The 23821-nt window shown below is 39.0% G+C and overlaps 2 protein-coding genes across 9 annotated transcripts; one reads left to right on the top strand and one right to left on the bottom strand.

Annotated features, from left to right (window-relative positions):
• The first annotated feature begins 2980 nt into the window (after window positions 1-2980).
• On the top strand, window positions 2981-10393 carry LOC104425356 (BTB/POZ domain and ankyrin repeat-containing protein NOOT2). Of its 3 annotated transcripts, XR_005546678.1 has the most exons (5): window positions 2981-3848; window positions 4685-5721; window positions 9337-9705; window positions 9825-9930; window positions 10132-10393. XR_005546678.1 is itself a non-coding variant. In XM_018865571.2 (2 exons), the coding sequence occupies exons 1-2, from the start codon at window positions 3360-3362 to the stop codon at window positions 5663-5665; spliced, it is 1470 nt and encodes a 489-aa protein (XP_018721116.2). In that variant the 5' UTR covers window positions 2982-3359; the 3' UTR covers window positions 5666-5966. The 3 variants fall into 3 exon arrangements, 1 of the variants encoding a protein (XP_018721116.2); XR_005546679.1 differs by lacking the exons at window positions 9337-9705; window positions 9825-9930; window positions 10132-10393 and adding an exon at window positions 5936-6024; XM_018865571.2 differs by lacking the exons at window positions 9337-9705; window positions 9825-9930; window positions 10132-10393 and having other exon boundaries at window positions 2982-3848; window positions 4685-5966.
• Window positions 10394-16970: 6577 nt separating this feature from the next.
• LOC104427439 (pyrroline-5-carboxylate reductase) lies at window positions 16971-22793 on the bottom strand. Of its 6 annotated transcripts, XR_005548293.1 has the most exons (7): window positions 22249-22790; window positions 21620-21668; window positions 21006-21097; window positions 20203-20260; window positions 19210-19330; window positions 18984-19087; window positions 16971-17385 (listed from the first exon to the last, which is right to left on the bottom strand). XR_005548293.1 is itself a non-coding variant. In XM_039306405.1 (3 exons), the coding sequence occupies exons 1-3, from the start codon at window positions 20225-20227 to the stop codon at window positions 17250-17252; spliced, it is 282 nt and encodes a 93-aa protein (XP_039162339.1). In that variant the 5' UTR covers window positions 20228-20998; the 3' UTR covers window positions 16971-17249. The 6 variants fall into 6 exon arrangements, 1 of the variants encoding a protein (XP_039162339.1); XR_005548294.1 differs by lacking the exon at window positions 21620-21668; XR_005548292.1 differs by having other exon boundaries at window positions 21620-22788.
• Window positions 22794-23821: the final 1028 nt, after the last annotated feature.

Genomic DNA, 23821 nt, shown 5'->3' with positions numbered 1-23821 from the left:
CTATTGCATTGACAAATTGTCTCACACCACCTCAAATTATCATAGCACATTTTAAGACTGCGTGGGCATGCGAGTGAACCGTGACCAGATTGCGCAAGCAAATTGGAACAGAGTTATATACTACTGGACATCAGAGTCATCTCGAATCATATGCCATCAAATATTCATGCTGTTATGCGGATAGGTTAGTCCCCCGTGACCTCAAACTTACCAGACGTGTTTGAATATCGTCTGAACGCAAGAGCGCGCTAATCTATTTGAGCGGAGGATATCTTGCTGATAGCTGGCCTGAGTGGTGCTTCCTGCAGCAACAAAATCATTTTTTTTCCCTCTTGTAACACGTGAAACCAGATCTAGATCTACTTACCTGGGTTTGTTCATCCTTACCACTGCGGGCATGTCTCACGTAAGGAATTGTCTATTTACTACCTCTACAAGAATTTTATCTGGATTCTGGCATCGATCGTGGGAAAAGTGGCTTTTCATGTGCCTCTCCTGCGCTTTGCTACTCCAAGGTTTGCGAATGGTAAAGACATGCGCCATTGCAGTCTTACACCTGCTTGAGCCAATCCTGCTTTACAATGATGGACGCGGAATCCTATATTAGCAAGGCGACCCAAAAGGAATAAAAAATTTAACAAGGACAATTTTTAAAAACCCTTTACAAGTTTTACTTTGATATCGATTTGCAATCTCAGCTTATTAAAACTTACGAGTCTCAAATCTTAAATCCTAAAATTGAAGGACCAGAATACCCTCCTTCACAAAAGAGTCAACAGCACTTCACCCCTATAGAATCAGCCACTTCACCTAGCGCTGGATGCCACCACCCACCCACCGCCTACAACCGCCGTTGCTCACACCAGAACCGGCATCGGCATTGTTTTGCCGCTTCTCTCTCTCTCTCTCTTCACTACCAACCATCTATAGTTGAAGTGCACTCACGTTGTCACAGGACCACCACCGCACCACCATTAGGTCACGTTGGCTCAACTCAAGAACCAAATTGAACTGACCTTATTTGATCAATTCCAAGCTGAACTAAGTAGGTGCCTAGGTAAAAATTGGGGATCCGGTCTTGATCAGTTCAGTTCCTTGTATTTAGTTTTTCTTTCTCTCCTATTTTGAGATCGGTTTTGAATCTGGGAAGGTTAGAAAATTCCATTATTGACTTAGCCACTATGCCACATATTGTGCATATTGTATGTTTTCCTTAAATGATAATTAAATTACTTAAAAGTTTTTTTCTCTAATTCCCCAGTTGACCCCTGCAACCTATTTGGTTCATGATTCTAAAAACTACCAATCAACTCTAACAGGGTAGGTCTAGCTTCTTGGCTTGAAATCTACTCACCTTATAATCAATTGATGACCCCTAACCATTTCATCAAGACTTTAGATGTCTACACCTTGGCCAACTCGACCTCAAATTGAGGCCGCCATAACGTTGGCAACCTCAATATCAAGTCTTTAATGGCTAAGGTGATGTTGTGTAATGGAAAGAGAGTGACGACCAACAGAGAGGAGAGAGAGAACATAAAGTAGAAGTGAGGGATAGCATACTAACATGTTAATCCAAATTTATTCGCCATTCTAATTGCCTTCTATTCATTCAAATTCCTTTACTTTCATTCCAAATTTTCATTCCAGCTAGTCAAATGAGTCCTAAAGGATTTTACTCCCTAACAATTAACTACCTCACAAGTAACATCTATGGATCCAAAGAAGATATTTTATAGGACTCAACGTAGATAGAATCTTAAGTAATTGACTCAATCTAGACCTTCAAGATCAAGACGCACCATGGCCTTCTCTAGTCATCGAATATGCTTATACCACTTTTCTTTTGTCCGGTTTTACAAGATCGGAAAATGAATGCTAACACCCCTATTGATGTACTTCATGTTTATCCACCCCAATAAATGCAACGTCTTCCTCAAATTTGGAAAATCGACCAAGTTTTCTCTCTTTGCTTTTAAATGCTTTGCATAGAGTTTCGACTCTCTTAGGAAACCAAGTTAAAGAAGAGGCTTGTTCAGGTCCGGAAAGCTTCACTCCCCTGTTGTAGTTGAGTCAATTCGATTTCCAATTCCAGTCATAAAGCCTGTCGTGCATGAGCATGATGAGAGAAGAGAGAGAGAGAGAGAGAGAGAGAGAGAGAAAGTGGGTGTTGATGGTGAAAAGACAAGTCAAAAGTCCAATCTGAGGGCCGGAATTCATAAGACATGAGACAGTGTTTGGTTGATGTGTAGTGTTGTCCATCAGTGCGATATTTGTTTTTCCCTCCTTTATAAAGCGATGAGAAAGCGGGGGTAGTTTTCATGGGCAAAACAACAGCGGCTCACACCCTCCCCACCAGAGCCAAGTACGTCAAGACTCATGACCACTTTGTATCCGGTGTAATGTTACCCTCCCGGCGATTTATTTAGCTTAATTCTTCTGGCGAGATAATATCAAATGAATCGTAAAGCCAACATGATATTTCTTTCGGTACTGTTTGAAAATTCGTAATATCCAGTGAATCTCACATTTAAAAGAATTATTATATAAGATAAACTTTTTAAGAAAATTACAAAACTAATAAGGGCCGATATTTCTCATCCAACCATAGACAAGGGCTAGCTAGACCTGATGTGATTAGATATTCGCTATCATATTATGTTTACGATCCTGTTACCCACCACCAACGTCGACCACTGTCCCTCCACTCCCCACCACCCACCCCTTCCAGCATTTTTCTTTTCCAATTACAGATTGGAGGTGGGATATAAGGTTGAGAATCTGAGGCGACCAAAGATTGACTTGGGCACTAAGGACAGCAAAGGGATATGTCTGATAGTTAAGATTGTTATTTGGCGAATTTTGAACGGAGCTCAATCAGGCGGAAAGTTACACCCCCCTTGGCAGCCAAGTTGGGGGAGGGACATGTATATATTATGCCTTGTTTCCACAGGATTTCCTGTTTTAAATAGCTCCGGACGCCCAGAGGAGCCACATCTCTCCCTCCCTCCCTCTCTCTCTCTCTCTCTCTCTCTCTCTCCCCAGAACAAACCTCACCCATCACCATCACCACTTTCACAGGAGGGGAGAGAGGTGAGAATCTCCCCACCCAGGCAAAATTAACAGTACCTCATCACCATCTTCCTCCTCACCATATCACACTTCACCCTCAACCACAACAAAGCTCAGCTCCTCTCCCTCTCTCTCTCTCTCTCCTCATCATCCAACTCCAACTCCAACTCCACCGCCATCACCACTACCACCACCCCCACACCCCCTTTGATCTCTCTCTCTCTTCCACCCCCCCACTACCCAACTGTTCATGAGCACAGACCCTTCTTTTTTCATTTCTCCCAATAATGACCCCAGAAGACTCCCTGAGATCTCTTTCCTTAGACTACCTCAACCTCCTCATCAACGGTGAGGCCTTCAGCGATGTCACCTTCACCGTCGAGGGCCGCCTCGTCCACGCCCACCGCTGCATCCTTGCCGCCCGCAGCCTCTTCTTCCGCAAGTTCTTCTGCGGCCCCGACCCGCCTTCCGGCCTCCTCGACGCCGCAGGCTGCCCCCGTGGCAACCCTCAGGGGGCGGCCCACCACCCGTCGAGGCCGCCGCCTCCGCCGGGGGTGATCCCGGTGAACTCGGTCGGGTACGAGGTCTTCTTGCTGGTGCTGCAGTTCCTGTACAGCGGGCAGGTCTCGATCGTGCCACAGAAGCACGAGCCGAGGCCTAATTGCGGCAACAGAGGGTGCTGGCACACGCATTGCACCTCCGCTGTCGATCTCGCCCTCGACACCCTCGCCGCCGCGCGATCCTTCGGTGTCGAGCAGCTTGCACTGCTCACTCAGGTTCCGATATGTTTTATACTCCCAGAACTAACATCTCTATAGTGTTCATGGGATTTCTTTTGCTTTTGCTTACTGGGAACATTGCTTGATTTGGGGTTTCGGATGGTTGGGATGGGATTTTTCTTCTTTTTTTTTTGGGATTTTGGAGGTGGAATTGTTTATTGAGTGCCATTACTATTAGTCTTTTCTTCGTAGATGACTCAAATAAATTATGGATCCATCATGGAGTGGGTGACGCTAGGTGTGTTAAAAAACAAATTTAGGCTGATAAAATTCTATTATTTTCCCCTCAAAATATCAGAATATCAGAATATCAGGGCGCATCTCCTTGCAGATATTCTTTCTACTCTACTCTCACTGATTTCTCAAACTCAATTCACTTTCTCTTTTGTTCATGATTTGACTTTGTTACTCTAGCAGTTCAAGACCTTCCTTGACCAATTTGATTCAACTGTAAACCTAAAAACTAGAGAGATGTAATGGAGTTGATTTCATGCACAACTTGGGGTTTCTTGAAATGGTTAGATCTACCTTTTAGTGGTAACTCTCAAGAGCTTTCTACATTTAGCTATGGTGATGATCAGTCTTGTCTTCCACTTCACAAAACTTCCCAAATTTTTCCCGACATTCACTTTCCTCATTTAGAGGTTTTGCTCATGAGGGTAAAAAAAGAAAGGACAATTGCCACCGAAAGACTTGTTCTAAGCACCATATTTGTGAAAGCATATTCCTATCAATTTGCACTTCAAAAAAGTTTAAATTTACTACAATGATGCAATGCAAAGTCACATTTCAATGACCAATTTTCTTTTTGATTATGGCTTGTCATTTGGCAGAAGCAATTAGCAAGCATGGTGGAGAAGGCCTCAATAGAAGATGTGATGAAAGTACTAATTGCCTCAAGAAAGCAGGAGATGCATCAACTTTGGACTACTTGCTCCCACCTCGTCGCGAAATCTGGCCTTCCACCCGAAGTCTTGGCCAAACATCTCCCGATTGACGTTGTGGCTAAGATTGAAGAGCTCAGGCTGAAGTCGTCGATGGCTAGGCGATCCATAATGCCGCACCACCACCATCCCCACGACCTGAGCACGGCCGCTGAGCTCGAGGAGCAAAAGATCCGGCGGATGAGAAGAGCCCTCGACTCTTCTGACGTTGAGCTCGTGAAACTCATGGTCATGGGCGAGGGCCTAAATCTAGACGCAGCACTAGCACTTCATTATGCAGTTGAAAATTGTAGCCGGGAGGTCGTCAAGGCATTGCTTGAGCTTGGGGCGGCGGACGTTAACCACCCAGCAGGGCCCAGTGGCAAGACCCCACTCCACCTTTCTGCTGAGATGGTCTCCCCGGACATGGTGGCAGTCCTACTCGACCACCACGCAGATCCCACGGTCCGCACAGCTGATGGCATCACACCTCTTGACGTGCTCCGAACCCTAACCTCTGATTTCCTCTTCAAAGGGGCAGTCCCGGGTTTAGCCCACATCGAGCCAAACAAGCTTAGGCTATGTCTGGAGCTTGTCCAATCGGCAGCCCTCGTGATCTCGCGAGAAGAAGCTGGGAATGCCAACGCGAACACAAACGCTTCTTCTAGTACCACGACTATCTACCCACCGATGTGCGGTGATGATCATAGTAGCGGCAGTAGTGGCAACAACATGGGCAACATCAACCTTGATTCAAGAGTGTACCTAAATCTCGGTACACAAATGGGGTCTAGAATGGATGAAGATGATCAAAGTAGCCGAAATAACCAGAGGGAAACCATGAATTTGTACGGTTCTCAAGGTTTGTATCGTCACTCGCACGACTTCTAGCTAGGCTCTCAGGCTCAAGCTCAAGCTCAACTATCTACACATATGATAGGAGTCAAGTAAATTCTCTTCTCTTGTTCCCCTCCATTTCTTGATCTCCGTCTCTTTAGGGTGGTTCTTCTTTTCGGCCTTGTGTTATGTTTGCTTGCATAGATCTTTCAATCATCATCACATGATGAAGTTTAGTTCTTCTTTTTGGTTGGAGATGGTGTGAGATCTCTCACGGTTTGAGACAAGAGGAATCTGAGTATTTTGGCTACTCTCTTTTGGCAGTGATGGAGGAGACGCAGGTCAATCTTTTCAATCCCAGGCCTGTCAACTAGATCTTTTGTTTTTACTGAATATATCACTTTCAATGTTTACATATAATTGGTACATATATTATATTTATTATATCCTATATATCTATTTTGACCTTTATATTTTCTTGTCCCCTCACCTACCAATTATATACACAAAAGAATTTTTTAAGTGGAGATGCATAATAAGCAACAAAAGTCCCATTTAAGAGACTTGAACATTTCTTCTTCTATTTTTTTAAATTGGTGGGTCTGCCCTTAATTTTTATAATATGATGGACATATTTGGACTTGTTTGGACATGGGTGACTTTTATAATATAATCAGGTAAATGAGCTGTCTCTTTCTCTATTCTCGTTTCTTTTCTTGCCTCCCGCTGGGCTTTATGGGAAATGCTGATTGGCCATTGATATTATTTTTTAAGTAAATGTTAGGAGAAATCATGTGGCCATTGACAAATTGATCGTGACCCCACGCCACAGGACAATATCTAGAATAATATCATCGATATAAAGATAAATATGGGAGATTGATTTATAAAATCATATGATAAAGATTTATTGGGTATGCTTAAATAGCATAGTACGTCATGTACTGACTTATTTGAATGAAAGAATGCTGAAAGCCAATGTTTGTGTCCTGACATTAAATTTACTTCTATAAATATGAGGATTCCCTCCTTTTAATCCTATATAGTCTTAGGGGCTGAACCTTAGGTGCTTGGATATAATTTTACCCTAGAAAAAGTGGGATTTATCTCATTTGTTTTCTAGCTAAACTATAGAATGGATGCATGCATTCTCCTTATTATATGATAATTATTTTCTGTCCTTTTTCATTTTTTCCAGAAAAGTATATGCTCATTCTTGAGAAACTACATCTTTTGTCGCATTTTCGTGTTTCCCATGCGTCCTTCACAAAACTCCATGCCCTAAAGCAAAACCTATATCAAAGTTGCATGCATTTAGCTCTCTAGGCGCTATGTTTGCTGTTAAGAGCTTCTGTCATTAACAAAAAAAAGGATGTCAAGACTAATGTCCAAATGTACACAGTCGGAAAACACAGAATTCTAGAGTTGCTTAGTTCTTATATTATGTGTCTTGGCGTTCTCTTCAACAAGATCCTAATGTGTAATTCGAAGATGCAATGGCGACTTTCCTATTCAGGAGGCAATTCTTGGGAAAGCGATTTATCTTCAAATAAATAATGCTGAATATAAGGAGATAGTTGAATAATCTCCAAAGCTCTAGTGACTTTTACTTCCTAATTTTCATGACTGGTAGTCACTATTACTATATGAACCTAGAGATGTGAACTTCATCACCGTTGCTGTGTGCAATTTCCTTTCAAAAGGAACGACTGACTAGACTTGATCGGGTATCTATACTTTATTAGGGTTTTTTTACATATTTTAATGAAATATTTAGTTCATGTCCCTAAATCTCTGAGAACCAAACAATTCTCTTCATGTGCCAAATCTTCACTACTTTATTAATGTCTGAGAAGTTGATACAAGTCTCACATGCACACACAAAGAAAATTTAGATTATGTGAAGAAGCTAACAAGAATCTGGAGAAAAAATTGAAGAACCCAATGCAACATCATTTGCTTGTTTAAAAGTCAATTAAATAGTCAAAAAAGATAGTGAAAAAGGATTTGTTTATAGCTGAACGAAGTGATAAAGATCCTATATACAATATCACGAATCTAGATAATAACTTGACCATGTTCATAACGTCCTATATAGTTCAAATTTGCAGGTATTACAACGCATGTTCCTAACATCTGTAAGAAATCTAGACAATAACTTGTTCATGGTAACAAGCACTTTGCAAATGTTCACTGCTTGTGCAAATATAAATACGATTGAGACTTAGAAAGCAAAATGCTTTGGATGGCGCTTATATGTATGATTTTGTCATAGCGTTCGGTTAAGTCTTATAAAAAATAATAAGCAAATTGTTTATCCAGCCAAAATTTTTAATAAAACCAAATTCGACAAAAACTATGAAAAAATTAGATGCGAATGCACGCAATGTTAGTATATCATGATAATTTCGAGTGTTAAGAAAAAGTCAAAAGCATCTATCGCAAAATTTAGATTAAGTAAAATGTAAAATGTAAAAATCTATCCACCCACTACAAACTTTTTATAGCTTGAAAGCTCAGATCTTGATATGATTAAAAATTTCGACATATTATGTGTTTCGATATGCAAAAAGACAGCTTATATGCGCAGGAGAATCCTAATATGCTCAGGAAACATGACGAAATCGTTTCTAGATGGTTTACAAGTTTAGGATAAATGATAACATCAAAAGAGCAAATAAAGAATTAAAATAATTTGAACTCCAGAGGTTACTCAAGAGAAGAGCGTATTTGTTGTTCTTGATTAAGGTTTGTGCTTAATTTCTTTTCTTTTCTTTATTTTTAGACCTAGGCCTTGATTCAAACAATAGCACCTATGCAATATCTTTGGGGGCACCACTAAAAAATATTGGCATTGGCTTTGTGCTCCAAAAAGATATTTGGGTAAACTTGCAGGCTCTGTTAGTCGTGGTTCATGGATCGAAATTACACGGTGCCGAGGTTGTATGTCCTGATTCGGTTATTCCTGAAAAGTATATGAAAATTTTTGACTGAAAAACACCTTTCCAAATGCTACATATAATCATTTGTTCTTGAGGATATGTGAAAACATTTGGCGTGATCATGATAAAGTCTAGAAATAATATCATCATGGTTCACCTAGATTAATGATCAAGAAAATGCCTGCATTTTGATATATGACCATTGAAACTATAAGTCATGCAAAAAAAAAAAAATCAAACAAGATGAAAAGATACATAGCAACCTGTCCTTTGGTCATCCTTTTTGGCGGAAATATTGTAGTTGTTTTATGAACGACTGAATACTCAAACTTGTCCGCATAGCCTTTAGAAAGTGAAATAGTGAAACGGCATTTCTGCTATGTTAAACTCTAATCGATTCAATAGTCGGTGGTGGAAGAGTAATATCGGTGTGTCGAGAAGACATACTAAAGTTAATGTGCTAAATGACATTATGATTTAATTGGGTAGGTTAAGAAGTGAATTAGGACTGCCCGATAGCAAACTTAATTATTTGTCGATTCCGTGCAAGTTAAGCTTTTCCAGTGGACATAAATTACCATTGCTCACTTCTCAGAACTTCCACAAGCCGTGCCTTTTTGACTTTTGCCATTAGTTTTGTGTGATCTACAAGTGAGGAATTTACATGAAGTTAATGTCAAACTTGGAGCAGATCGAGCTCTCACTATATTCCTCTATCAAATGCTTTTTGACTGTTGGAGGATTCTTCCTAAAATATGCTTTTGGATGCATTCATGTCTCCAGGTCATTCTCTTTTCACGACAACCATTAGATGGACTGATTCTGTGCATTGCCGAAAGGCGATGCGTTTGCTCTTTCTATTGGCACAACGAAGCATCAAACGAGGTGCGCAATTCTAAGTGGTGCCCACAAAACTCGAAGCGTTCACATTAATCGGCCTTCGAAGAGCATCGCTGTGCACCTTTTGAAACGATATAAATTTGTAGACATGGGTGTAGTGCGAGTGTATATCATACAAGCAAGCAAAACATCACACTTTAAGCTTAATTAAGCAAACAAAAAGGGCAGTGAAAGGCAGTAGTTTCTTTGTTCCTGCTATCTCTTCTTCCCAAATGCCCAAATCAGGAGCACACCAGAACCCACCTCCTCCCGGTATTTTCCCACCCTGTTCTTGTTAACCTTGATCGAAGGATTGATTTATCGGAGTAACAAATGTTAAGGCGTATTTGAAAGTTCAAGCTTTCTATCTCCTTTTTTTTCCCTTGTTTAAGGTTACCCGACAGACAACCTGCCACACACCAGGAAAAGCAAGTTATTGTGCTGCAGCCGCACGAAGATGAAAGGAGACTCTCGAGAGAGGGGCTTCATAGAAGGATGGTATGCCAATGAAAATCGCCTTCTTTTTAAGCTTCGACTGAGGATATGAATCAAATGTGCATCAATAAGCAAAAAAGTCCAATCTCCAGAGAGTTCGAAAGCAACTGCATCACCATTCACCGTCGCTCATCTCTCTGCTATTATTCTAAGTTTTCAGACCGCTCTCTGATAACTTGTTTTTGTGGTTCTTGACAATATCAGCCTGTTTGCTCTATGCTGCTGCTGGCTCTGTGAGGAATGCTGCAACTAGTGAGTGTGAGCGATAGCTTTGCTGGAGAATTCATCAATCTTCAACTTAGAGCGCGCGCGCGTGCATAACAGAGTGTAAAAGTTCGCTATGGTCGGTATGATGTAATTCTTCTACAGATGAAGTACCTCAATACCATATTTTCCCTCGACGCGAGCTGGTCACTCTTGATTTGCCATCTGTATCTGATTTATATTAATCCTTTTGCTTTCCGAATCCGAGTGTTTCATGCACGTTTCAGCAAACGAAAACTGGTAAACAACAGGCAAGAAAGAGGTAGGCGACAAACAGGTCATGGACTATCGTGATTGGAGTGATTCTTGAGAGGAAGACAGAAACTAAAGCAAATAGCGAAAGAGATTAGATGGAAATCAAGCCGAATAAGGAACATATTCTTCTGCTTTTGCTCCTCTTCATCCGCCATCGGCATCGGGTTCGGATGATATCCTTTCAGAATCTTATCACGTGTGGCCGAAGATGGCATCAGCTACAAAATATTCTTATCGGGTTTTCTATGGTCTTAGTTGGGGATGCAAGAATTTGACGCCATCATAATGAAGCTGGGAATGATATTACCATGGTTTTACATCAACAATATTACAAATCAGAAAATGTTTAGAATATTACAAATCTCTCATCTGATTGTTAAATTTTAGGGTTCATACCATGGAAAAATCCTAAACCGGTATATCATTATCAAATTCACTCAAACTAATTTTGTGACCATCTAAAACCCAAAACTAGTATGCATGTGACAAATTTACTTCAAACTGATTTTTTAACTACCAAGAATCTCAAACTGGTAGGTTTGTGACAAATTTATCTTTCATTAGTTTCCATTAAATTAAATTAATAGCACAAACTGATATATTTGTGATAAATGAAGGGCAAAATCCCAAATTGATACACCCATAAACTACCACGTGTCATCTAACTCAATAATTTGATGGTAAAATTTAACGGAAAATAACAGAAGGTAATTGTCATAAGTGTACCGGTTTGGAGTTTTTTGTTGTCAAAAAATTAATTTTTGATAAACTTGTCAAATGTGCACTTGTTTGAGATTTTCCGTAAAGTTTTTTTGTGGTCAAAAAAATTAATTTTTGGTAAATTTATCACATGTGCACATGTTTGAGATTTTTCGTGGTAACCCTAAATTTTATTACTTTTTTTGGTATCTAATTGCAAGTTGAAAGATATTATTTTCACTTTTGTGAATGTGATATAATAATATAATTTTTTTATATGTAAATGATAATGGAAATCTTACATCGTTGATTGACTATTTAGTAAGTTGAGACTTGTAAGTATGTTCACTTGAGCAATACACGACGTAGGTTTCATACGTGTATAATTTGTCTTACTCCCAAAGAATAAGGGTCTATTACCCTTAAAAATCTCTAAACTTAACCTTTATCCCAATTTTACTTTTTGTCTCATAAAAAACTTCAAACTTTAGATCCAATTCCAAATCTATATAGACTTTTTTTTTTTTTTTATCATTTTATAAAAAAATCCTCAACTTTAGGCCCCATCCCAATTTTATCCTAATTTTTTTCCTATGAGAAACCCTAACTTTAGGTCATTTTAATTTCATCATACGATTTGAATTTTATCCTAAAATTTTTACAGTCCTATAAAAAATCACAAATTTTTACTTGAGTTATGAATCTGATCTTAACACTCCATCTAAAATTTCTCGTTGATAATCGAGAGATGTAAAATTCCTAAGCACAAGTTGTTCAAGCATCTTCGGCACGAGCTCTTTGACAGCGAGGGATGGAACATGCCCAACCATAATAGATTGACAAGTACAAATCACGATGGGCGATTTTGATAGAGGATTAATGGAAAACGGATTTGAGACTCAAGTATAAGTTGGTGGCATTTTGTGAGACGAAAAAAAATTGGAATGAAATTGAAACTAGACCTAAAACTACGATTTTTTTTATGAGACAAAAAAAATTCACAGTAGAATTGATATTGGACCTAAAGTTAAGATTTTTTATAATACAAAATAAAAGTTTAAGGTAAAATTGGGATTGTACCAAAGTTTGGGATTTTTTATAAGAAAAAAACGTTTAAGATAGAATTGGACATGACTTAAAGTTTGAAATTTCTTATGAGATACAAAGTAAAGAAAAATGATTGTATGACAGTTTTCAGTGTACCGTGAAAATAATAGTCAATTGTAAATTACAAAAAATCAAATCGCAAATAATTATAAATTATTGTGAGACCCACTTCTTCAATAATTTATATCTCATAATAGACTGTTATTCTCACAATACTCCAAAAATTATTATACTAGCAAAGTCCAAAAGTAAATTGGGACAAGAACTAAAGTTGAAATTTATAAGAGTATTAGGCCAAAAATGAGTGTAGAAGTTCAATAAATGTGTGTGAGGAAGGCAAATGTCATTTTTTCCTTTTGTCATATCATGTACTTGCATCAATATATGCTGAAGTACCAACGTTTTACGGACAAAGCGTGCAACAAAGTTACAACAGGGACTTTCCCATTAGGTCGTGTTAAGAACATGAAACGTAAAAGTAAAGATATCAAAGAAGAGGACAAACGAAATTTTACATGGAAGACCCTTTCCAAATAGAAAGGGAAAAAGTACGGCGCCATACACAGCGATCTCTTTGTTATAATGATGAAGTTTCTAGTTACAATTATAAGAGATCCCTTCAATATATGATTGGAGTCTGTGGCATACATAGTTATAGTGGAAATTACATGTACATCATTAACGACAGTGTTTTGCTCTATCATATTCCACGGCTCCATCAATCTCCCACTTAAAGGCTAATCATCAAAACAATAATAGTCTCTCATAGTCTTCCCTTGTCTTTGCACCCATTTGTCTTAGTGCGACACCGTGACTTTTCACTTTTTGAATTTGAAATAGTTTTTCCCACATAAAAATTTGCTCTCTTCTTCTTTGAATTCTCTCTTGCATTTCACGTTTCTAGAAAGTGTTAGCAGATCCACTTCCAATATGGATAAAAGTAAGATAGGGCATGTCAAGAAAACGTAGTAAAGCTAATATGCTAGATGTCATGTCATGAGTCAATTGGGTGTTTAAAGAAGTGGATTAGGAGCATCCGATGGCGAACGTAATTATCTATCAAATCCCGCGTTCTCTACATGTCAACAATTCCCCGAAAAGTACCATTCTTCTCACTCCTCAGAGCTTCCACGAGCCATTCTTTTTGGGTTTGGCCTACTAGTGAAGAAGTCACATAAAGTAAATCTCAAACTTGGAATAGATTGAGCTCCCAGTTTATTCCTCTGCGAATGCTATAGACAATTGGAGAACCCAAGTCTTCCAAAAATGTGCTCTTGGTTCTAATAATCTCTTCTTTTTTTTATAGACTGATTCCGTTTTCCACGCCGACTCTTGCTCTTTTTAAATGGGTCTTCAAAAGAGCATCCCCGTGTCCCTTTTGAAACGATACAGATCCAGTAGACATATATATATTGCGACTATATATACAAGCAAGAAAAACATCAAATTTTTAGCTGCATTTTAGCAAACACAAAGGGCAGGGAAAGGCACTAGTTACTTTGTTCCTGCTCTCTTTTTCCCAAATGCCCAAATCAGAAGCACAACAGAACCCACCTCCCCTGGTATCTTCCCACCCTGTTCTTGATAGCCTCGATCGAAGGATGGATTCATCGGAGTAGCAAAAGTTAAGGCGCTTTCGAAAGCTTGAGCATTTTACCTCCTTTTCTTATTATTATTTTTGTTTAAGGTACCCGACAGACAACTTGCCACACACCAGGAAAAGGAAGGGCCCGAAGACGAAAGGGGGGGAGACGGAATCACCCTCCTAGAATGAAGACATGCATCATCTGCATCAATGAGCAAAATGTCCAATCACAAGACGGGTGAAAAGCAATTGAATCACCATTCACCATCACTCCTCTCCCTGCTATTATTCTATTTCTTCTGACTGTTCTTAGATGACTTGTTTTTGTGGTTCCCCGACAATTCAGCCAGCTTGTTCCATGTTACTGCCGGCCCTGCTGTCCCTGTCTGGTATGTTGCTATTATTCTTCTGCTTTTACTCCTCTTCATCGACCATTGGCATCAGGTTCAGATGATATTCTTTGAGAATCTTATCACATGTGGCCAAAGAAGGTATTAGCTACAAAATATTCACATTAAGGTTATCCGTGATCTCAAAGGCAATTCGCTTGCTAGCACCAACAGGGATCTTTTTAAGCATGAAGTTTCGTTTCTAATGCCAAAGAGCATCAAGAACCCCCATAGAGAATTTACTAACTGCATGAACTTAAAGATTCAATAGAAAACGGTGCACTCACATTACTTTTTTTTCACTTTACATGTTTCTGCAAAGAAAATATCATTTTCTCATGGATTGGCATGTACACAGCATGCATAAAAGTACTAGTAGTATGCTTCAGATGCTGGAAATCAATGAAGCTTTGTCATCCTTGCTCACGTCATGTCATCCCTTCAGTCAAAACACGACCAATCAGAAACATGTACACCTAGTTAATGACCTTGATAATCTTCTGTAAGTGCATTGCAGCACCTAATCCCATCAGTGGCTAGCGATTTCTGTGGTCAAGAGATTACAATTGTTCCGGCTGAGAGATATTGAAAAAAGAAGGCCAAAAAGAAATAAGTTCCAGAGCAATTATCCAAACCCATTTTAGTGCCGCCGAAGCTACAACTCAGCCCATTTCTCATTTTTGCAGCAGCTAGCGTCAAATAAAATAGAAGAGTGCAAAAAAAACGGAATGAGAACAAGAAAGGAAGAGGAAAAACCGTAAGATAGAAAGGAAAGGATTCAGTTCATGCAAGCAACAGACTATTTGAACATCGTTCCTTTAATCAGAGGGAATTTCTTGCTAAAGTTGCAATTTACAATTATTTTGAATTCTGAGTTGCTAGGTAGACACGAGATGTATTTGCGCTGTAAAATCAAGTTGTAAAGAAACTTTAAAGATGTTGTGGACCTCTAGGTTTTTAAAGAAGTCGATTTGTGTCACAGCGTGATCAAGACGACATTTTGAAGTTTATTGCATACCGTTGAAATAATTTCCATCTCTGTCTTGGGCGTCCGTTTTTGCCTATCTCCGGTCGTCTTTTGGGTCAGAGGCGCAATTTGAAGTACATCAAGTTTGATTTCCAATGACTCTGGACCTCCTTGAAAAAAACTTGGGTACAGCTTCTTCTTCTTTTGGGTCAGAGACTTGGGTAGAGCTTAAATAAACCGATTAAAATTCGACAAGTGAACTTTTAACTATATAGTAGACAGCAAGCATACGTCTATTCGAGCAAGTTTACGAACGCAAATCAGAATTATTTTTGTTTTTTTTTTACCAAATAAGAATTCGGAGTTTTCCAATCAAAATATCTTTATTTCAATTTAGTATCACATGTGAATAGTGCTTGTGGTTTTTATTATCCGGAAACCCACGTCATGAAAATGATAGGAATTAAACAGGTTGTAAGTTATGAAAAAATCATCACATCTCAAGTTGCTTATTAAAAAGGAAAAATGGAACTTGTCAAAATTATTTGTTGCATAAAGATGGATTAAGCATTTACTACCTATTTGATTACATGAAATTGCATAGTAAATCACTTGTCAAAATTATTTGCGAAATGGTTCGAAAAAAATGCTATGCAAAATATATTCTAGTTCCGACCATCTACTTGATGTAAGGGCTTGTGAAGGGCTCCTTGTATTGATTTGTCAGTTTGGTTGAAATTCATTCTGATGTGGTTTTATGATTCGGCGGAGGATATGGTGATGGTTTGATCCTCTTATCACTATGATCTGAACCATTAAGGGGTTGTGAGTACGTACATTGGTCCCAAGGACATCTTGTTTGGATGAAGCCACTAGCTGATATTGGTGAAGATCTATGTCAGGGAAAATGTTGATGTGCCTTGTTATGAGGTGTTAAGATGGCCATAGTTTGACATTGAACACTAATATTGTTTTAAAATCAGGGATTTTTGGACGTTCCTGATTATATGAACTTATGCGAAACCATATGAAAAAATCTCCGGTCTTTAATATACATGATATCATGGTTCACAGGTCGGTGTTCTTTGTTTGAAATGTTTATACAAATCATAGCAGATGCTGAATCTATTTAGAAAAGATTTTTACTCATTGAGCCATGGCTTACTCATGCCGTTCATTTCAATTATTTTCCAATTTTTTTTTTTTTTTTCCAAGTTCTACATGTACCAGCAAGTAGGATAAGAAGATTTCGGTGGGCGAATATTTCCAGTTTGACTTTTGAGGTAATTTGATATTATTGGGAATGGGATGTACTTTTCGAGTCTAGTTCTGTGATTCATTGGAGATATGCAGTACAGTTTAATCTTTTGAGTTTCATGCTTAGCTGATGAGATGAATGTCCTTTTCGGGAGACTATATAGTCCAGTCCTTTTTAACCCGCTTGCAGTATTTATATGTATCTATATATTTTGAGAACAGGTTTATGTTGATTATGCGTGAGTTGGCCGCATCATTTGAATAGGAGGAAGGTCGTGTCGTTTCCCCTATGCTTGGAGAGTTGGGGTGGGGCAAGTATAATTCATCCACAATCAATCTGCTCAGCCTAATCGAAAGAAAATGAGCTCCAGGGACCCCGTCGTTCCGAAAGAAGAAAATCCCTGCCGACTTGCAAAAAGATATGATCGCAAGATTAGGTCGTTGGATCTCGCAAGTTCTTGATGGTACAGAACTTGAAAGAAAGGGAACTTAAAGACTAGAGGCAAGTTGAACCTCAAGCTGCACCAAAAAGTGTAATCGCCCTTTCTTGTAGACAAAAACCAAGCAGAAGGATTGCAATGCGACTAAATAGATTTTAACAGCTGAAAAATGAACCCTTAGAGCAGCCCAGCCTAAGGTAAAACTGCTATTCAAGTCAAAATCAGAGGAACAACCAAGCTCACCCTTTCGAGCTATTTTCTCTAAAATGATGAATACGATGTGGACTGAAAAGTTGAAGTCAGAATTAGGAAGGGGGGAAGTTCACTGCCACGCTTAGCAGCAACAATGACTGCATTCATCAAAATCCCCCGAAATCCACCCTTTTCCAGTTCATGAATACCAGCAATTGTAGTACCCCCGGGTGATGCAACATCTTCCTTGAGCTGACCGGGATGCTTGCCCATTTTAGAGGCCATAGATGCTGCACCCGACACCTGAAAATGTACCAGCAAAACATTCAACCTTCAAAATGAATGAAAGCCAGTGCAAGCCACTGATAATCCAAGCAGACATTCATACAGGAACCAAAGCAGTCTCTCCATGCTAGGTTTCTGAAGTTGAAATTGTGCATACCTGTTAAAATGATTAAGGTATTAACCAAGCAAAAGTTGTTAAGTTAGGAATAAAACTAGTGCGGTCCATAATCCAGTATTAATGTGAATTCAATCAACTCTCCTGCCACAGTGTACAAACTGCTACTGAACTCTAGATAAGTATAGAGGCAAAGGCATAAAGAACAGACATGATAACCTATCTGCGTTATGGCTTTTGTAAGGATGGGGCCATTTCAACATCCAAAAATAGCTAAAAACACAACCTTTTTGTTGAATGAACCAAAATATCCTTGAATCTAAACAAGCCCATCACCACACCGAATTTCTACCAATGGCAATCACAAGCGCATCCATGAACTGAGTAAAAATTGATTAGATAGTTGCCAACCATCATTGGCTGAGCTCCAGTTGCTAGAGGTAGATCAATTATCTAGACATATGATGCAGAAACCCTTTGCATATGGGTTTTGCGGAAATAAAATGAGTAAATGGTAAGGTTAGGAATTTTCTATAGAATACGTTAAGAGCCAAGAGTGACGAAGGCTGAAGAGAGAGTAAGTAGAGGTCAGTAGAATGTAATGGACAGTTGTGCAATATGAATCAAATTACCAAAATGAAAATGGGAAGTAGAACTATGTTTCAAAACCCTAAGTGCACCACCCGTACTTCACTATTAGATGTCCACTGTGTTTGTCCAAATTCATTATTGGATGACCTATATTATGTAGTATTCCACAAACTTTGCATTCCAAAAAGTGACATCCATCTTCTCATTTTTCTTGTTTTTTAGCTCACTAGAACATCCATCTCTGTCGAGGGTGTTCATTTAAGCTATCAATGGAAGATGACAAGTGAGAAATATATGAAAATAAAAGAGGCAGTGGCACTTTTAGACTGAATACTACTTGCAAATGAATTTAAGCTTAAGTGAGCGAGAGTGGAGAGAGAGAGGAACTGGAATGGAAGATAGATACCTGTGTTTGAAAAGGAAAATCTCTTTCTTGTGGGCCTTTTGGTAAATCAAGTTCAAGAGACTGTGTACTAAGCTATTCTTGGTGTGGATTTAGACCCAAACTTTCTCGAACTATAATCATTGGAGTAGCCAGAGCACTCTATGCATGTAACTCAAAAACATAAGTTCTTCTAATTGGTTCCCTTCATAAATGTTATTTAAAGAAAGCAAAGAAGATTAAATATGTAATCATATCATGCAACACAAAAAAGTCATCCTGCCAGGGAAAAAGGCACAAGCCTATGAGAAAGCAACTCTATTAGTAAATCCTCAATTTCATGGCATATAACAAAAAAAAATCTATTAGGATGATGACTCCATCTCAAAAGAAAGTCAAGTGAGGATTTCTCAAGGACTTCCTCATAGCCTAAGCACAGGCTGCATCGGAGCATCTGACTACAACTCTGGAAGTGTCACAATCTCTCATTAGCAAAACGGTAATGTGATTTTATGCATGATAACCTACCGTTTGAGAAGCTAGACCTAACGCAAGATCTCTTGGAAGACCTGCAGCAACTCCTCCATCAGCCAGAGGTTCTATTGCTAGAAAGATATACACATGCTGGGCCACTGCCATTGCATATACACAGAAAATGGAAAACTCTAAGTCAAACTGAAATCTCACCACACTTGTATACAAAACCTTCACGGAAGTACAAGGGAACTGATGCTTTAAAAGCTATTGCAAATACCTCAGGCCAGTAATTGCATTGAAATATTTTTCATCAGCTTTCCACATCTTGCCTATAGATCCGATTAAAATAGCAATGAGTTCTGCATCCTCTTCTTTCACTGCTCCTCCCCGACTCATAACTATTCAACATAAAGGACATTAGAGAATCTCATTGTAATTCTATCTTACGAAATTAGACAATAACATGGTTGAATCTGACAGATCACTTTGGAAATTTATCTTACAAAATAAGTAATTGTAATTCCACATGTTATCAGGGCAACCTCCAGTTTAAAATAAAGTGATACAATGAAAGGGCAGAACTCCACTTGCATTAACTATACTGCCATAGTATCAGTAGAACAGATAACAGGAGTAATCCATCCTGACCACATCATGACAGTGCCATGGATTATATCTACTCTGCAAGTATCACGGAAACCTGCTGACTAGATTTTCTTCTTTCCTGATGATTAATAAGAAGATAGCATCACAAATAATTCTCACAACACTTGAAACCTCAACATCCAAAGAGAAATTTCTATTTTGCACATTTTCATATTATGAAACTATGGTAATTTGAATGTAACTTAGCCAAGCAAAGTTACTAAAGGAAGCCCTTCACTTTTCATCATTACAATTGATTGCAAATACTCAGGAAAAGAACTCAATATTCTGAATCCAGCTTGTGGAACTTAACAACTAAAAACATCAAATTAAGAAGGTTTGATGCTTCATTTAACTCCCTGCAGCTAATGGACATGACCAAGTCTTCAACTAAATAAGAAGATTATGGAAGAAAATCAACAATTCCAATGTTAAAGCAATTTCGTTTTTCTGATGAAGCAACACAATCCATGAACAGAAATTATTTATCATCCAGAAAGACTTGTATGGTTACAAAAGTCAATTTCTACGTGAGATGATTAAAGGCCAAAACAGCATTGGCTTTCCTTGCATACAAGGAAGACCAGCAAACAACTAGTATATACATAACCAGATGCAGCCTCACCAGCAGCAGCAGGAGTATTCGGCATCACATGGATAAATCAATCATGGCCAGCCCAATCCTAGGAAAAAGGAAAGCATACTCACTCTAGGCAGTTCAAAAACAGATAATTCATAAAATTAGATGAAATGGGAACCAACAGCGAACACCCCAATTATGGTATTCAATTTGAAATGATAATTAATAGAAAAGGGTCCATAGATAAGGATTCTTCAAAGAATCAAAGTTTCATTAGAAAAAGTTTACTATCACAACTATAAACTGTCCGTCTGGAAAACTACTATACAGTAACATAACACACCTGAACGTTTTGTTTCTTTACCTAGCATCATTTTTATACTCTACTTAAAAAGCCACACAGAATTTTACACTGAAAATCCCATCCCATTATTGAGGTATTCCTAAGTGTTGTTAAATCTAAGTCATGATTACCAATAAAAGATAATGTTAATCCATGGTTCATGTTGCACCCCCTAAATTCACAAAAATGGCTCCACAGGACATTTAATAGATTGCTCAAATGAGAAATTGACCCCTAGACGACATATTGAATGAAGATAACAAATTGTAGAAACATCATTCCAATTTCTTCTAGTCAAACCAAGAAAGTCATATATATTATAGGATCAAAAAAATGGTAGAGGAGGAAATAAGGACGGCAGAGATGCAGTCTTCAGGGATTCAATGATGTGAATTGAAAGAGCCTCTAATCCTCAATGGCATTGTATAAGATATTCCCATACCATGAAACTTGAGACAAGAACCAAAAACTTGATGCCAATAAAAAGGACAGTGGGGACAAATACCAACAAATCCTTCAATTTTACTCTGGCAAATACTGAGACCAAAAGCTGCTTCTTTGATAGTAGTGGCCTCAACTGAGAGACAACACCTTTAACTAGAGAAAGAACAACAAAAGTTAATTAAAAAATATTCCAAATAATTTATACTAGAAGTAACATTTTCAGCAATGAGGAAGATGCACGACCTCTAGAACCAAAATCCATACTGCCTTTGAAATCAAATATCTATTGAAACATCCTCCTCCAGATTTTATCATCACTTAGTAAAAATACAGAAAAATATTGTAATTTTTAACTTCTATGGACCATTGACGGTCATCGACAGAATTATATTGTCCCTATGGTGAGAATGTGTTGTAGAAAAGCATGCAATCATCACCACAAAATTTATGATAAAGAAAAGTTAAGGCCAATTCATCCAAAATCTGATGATAACTGAGATGAACTAGCATGTTGTGAAATGTTCTGCTGCTACCACCTCAAAGCTGAAGAACACTGGTGGCTTAAAGTCGTATTGACCAAACACATGCTTTCATCCCATTATTGAAATTTGGGAAAATGAAAGACAAGCAAAGTGGCAAACTGAGCAACAAAGTACAAGTTTAAGTGTTATATACCAACTTGGGGTTTCACTGAGAAGATGACCACATCACCATCTTCAACTACCTGCTTTCATAAAATTTGAGTTTCTTTATGATAAGGGGAACAAGCGACTCAAGATTAAAATCGTCAAGAAACCCCAGGAGGTAGAACAACTAGCAGTCGTTCATCCACTCATTTCTCACATCCACAAACAAGAAGAAAAATAATAGTAGTAGGTCTACTGAACCGCAAGCTGTACAACTGCTAAACCAACTTGCTTGCTCTCTTTCTATGGAGAAGAATTTAACATAAAATATAAGAAGAGATTTCGCTGTCCGAAAGACCCGGGCAAGACATTGGATTTGCTCAAGAAGTTGCTCGAGCAGACAAGACACGCAAATTGTCATTTTCCACCCAATTAACTTACACAAACCAATGCCGGCAACTAAAGGATGAAGCAACAGCCTGAATTTTTTCGCCGTGAGCAAATGCAAAAACCCAGAGGCAGAGCTAGGACATCGAATTCTCATAATAAAGATTTTGAGCTGTTCAGCATTGAATATCAATGTCGTTCCAATAACGAAACTAGAACCCTGTAATCGTAACACACCGAGGCAGAGCGCGGGGCAGCAAATATACGTCATGGCAAAGGCAAAGCTCGCACCTTTTTCACGCCTATTCCATAAAAACTGAAACTTGACGCTAATTACATCGACTGCATTCTCCCCAGGCGGTCCGAAGATCCGATTATTTCACATTCCTTTACAGCTTCCCATGAGAGAGAGAGAGAGAGAGAGAGAGAGAGAGAGAGAGAGAAGGGATACGCAACAGCTTGACATTCGGAGAGGACTGGGACGCCGAGGGATTCGAATGCGGCGCCTCGGCTCGGGTTGGTGTGAGCGGCGGCGCGAATCCTGGATGCCGGCAAGACGCCGGACTTGACCACCCCCTCGCGATGGACTCCGCCATCTTGCCGGCTCCGATGAACCCGAGCTCGTACGTCTCCGCCGGTGTCGGCGACGCCACCACCTCCATTGTCTCCTGCGAGTTTGCTCTCCCGAAACAGGGGGGCTCCCGCCGGGTCCAACCTTAAGAGTGCTGACCGCCGCTAGCGGCCGCCGTCGCCGGAGCGGCCTTTTGTTCGAGAAGACGACGCCGGGGATCATCGGGCTTCGGTGCGCCGGGGCAGATTCTAGTGGGCCGAGCTTTTATGGGCCGGACTGAAGCCGACCTTCCTGTTCTCGGCCCAAATAGTCACCCTTTCTTCATGTTGATGAGAAAGGACATGGTGGTTGTTGTCAAATTATTGGTTTGTTTGTCTAAAACTAAAAGAAAAGGGGAAAGCCTACTAAAAATCTCAAATTTTGCCTATTATAACATATTTACCCTAAACTATTTGTGTCAAAAACAAGTCACAGCGATCAGCACTCTCATAAAGCATATGCTACTGGGTCAAGCTTTTATGGGCCGGACAGCTGGCCTTCTTGGTCTAGGCCCAAATTGTCACCCTTCCTTCACATCGATAAGAAAGGAGATTGTGGTTGTTGTCAAATTATCGGTCGTTTGTTTAAAACAAGAGGAAAAAAAATCATAAAAAAAATCCCAGATTTTGTTCATTATGACATATTTACTCTAAAATATTTTTTGTGACGCCAAAAATTCTAGATTTTTACTCGGGTGACATTATATTTTCTTCTATATAAATATGCTTAGAATCCCATATGTTGTCTCAAGGGCTGAACCTAGGTGCTTGGATATAGTTTTACCCTAGAAAAAGTGGGATTTATCTCATTTGTTTGTAGCTAGAATATAGTTAATGGATGCATGCATTCTCCTTATTATATGATAATTCTTTTCTGTCCTTTTTCATTTTTTTTTCCACAAAAGGAAATGTCCAATCTTGAGAAACTACGTCTTATGTGTCATTTTCGTGTTTCCCATGCATCCTTCACAACAATCTATGCCCTAAAGCAAAACCTACATCAAAGTTGCTTGCATCTAGCTCTCTAGGTGCTATGTTTGCTGCTAAGAGATTTTGTCATCAACAAAAGAAAGATGTCAAGGCTAATGTCCGAGTGTACACAGAATTTCTAGAGTTGCTTAGTGCTTGTATTATGTGTCTTGGCGTTTTCTTCAACAAAACCCTTATGACTAATTCGAAGATGCAACGGCGATTTTCCCATTCAGGAGGAGGCAATTCTTGGGTAAAGCCAACTGTCTTCAAATAAATTATGCTG

The sequence above is a fragment of the Eucalyptus grandis genome, chromosome 1 (assembly GCF_016545825.1).
Source record: "Eucalyptus grandis isolate ANBG69807.140 chromosome 1, ASM1654582v1, whole genome shotgun sequence".
NCBI lineage: Eukaryota > Viridiplantae > Streptophyta > Magnoliopsida > Myrtales > Myrtaceae > Eucalyptus > Eucalyptus grandis.
The sequence above is the reverse complement of the archived record's forward strand: the minus strand, read 5'-3'. Positions and strand labels throughout refer to the sequence as shown.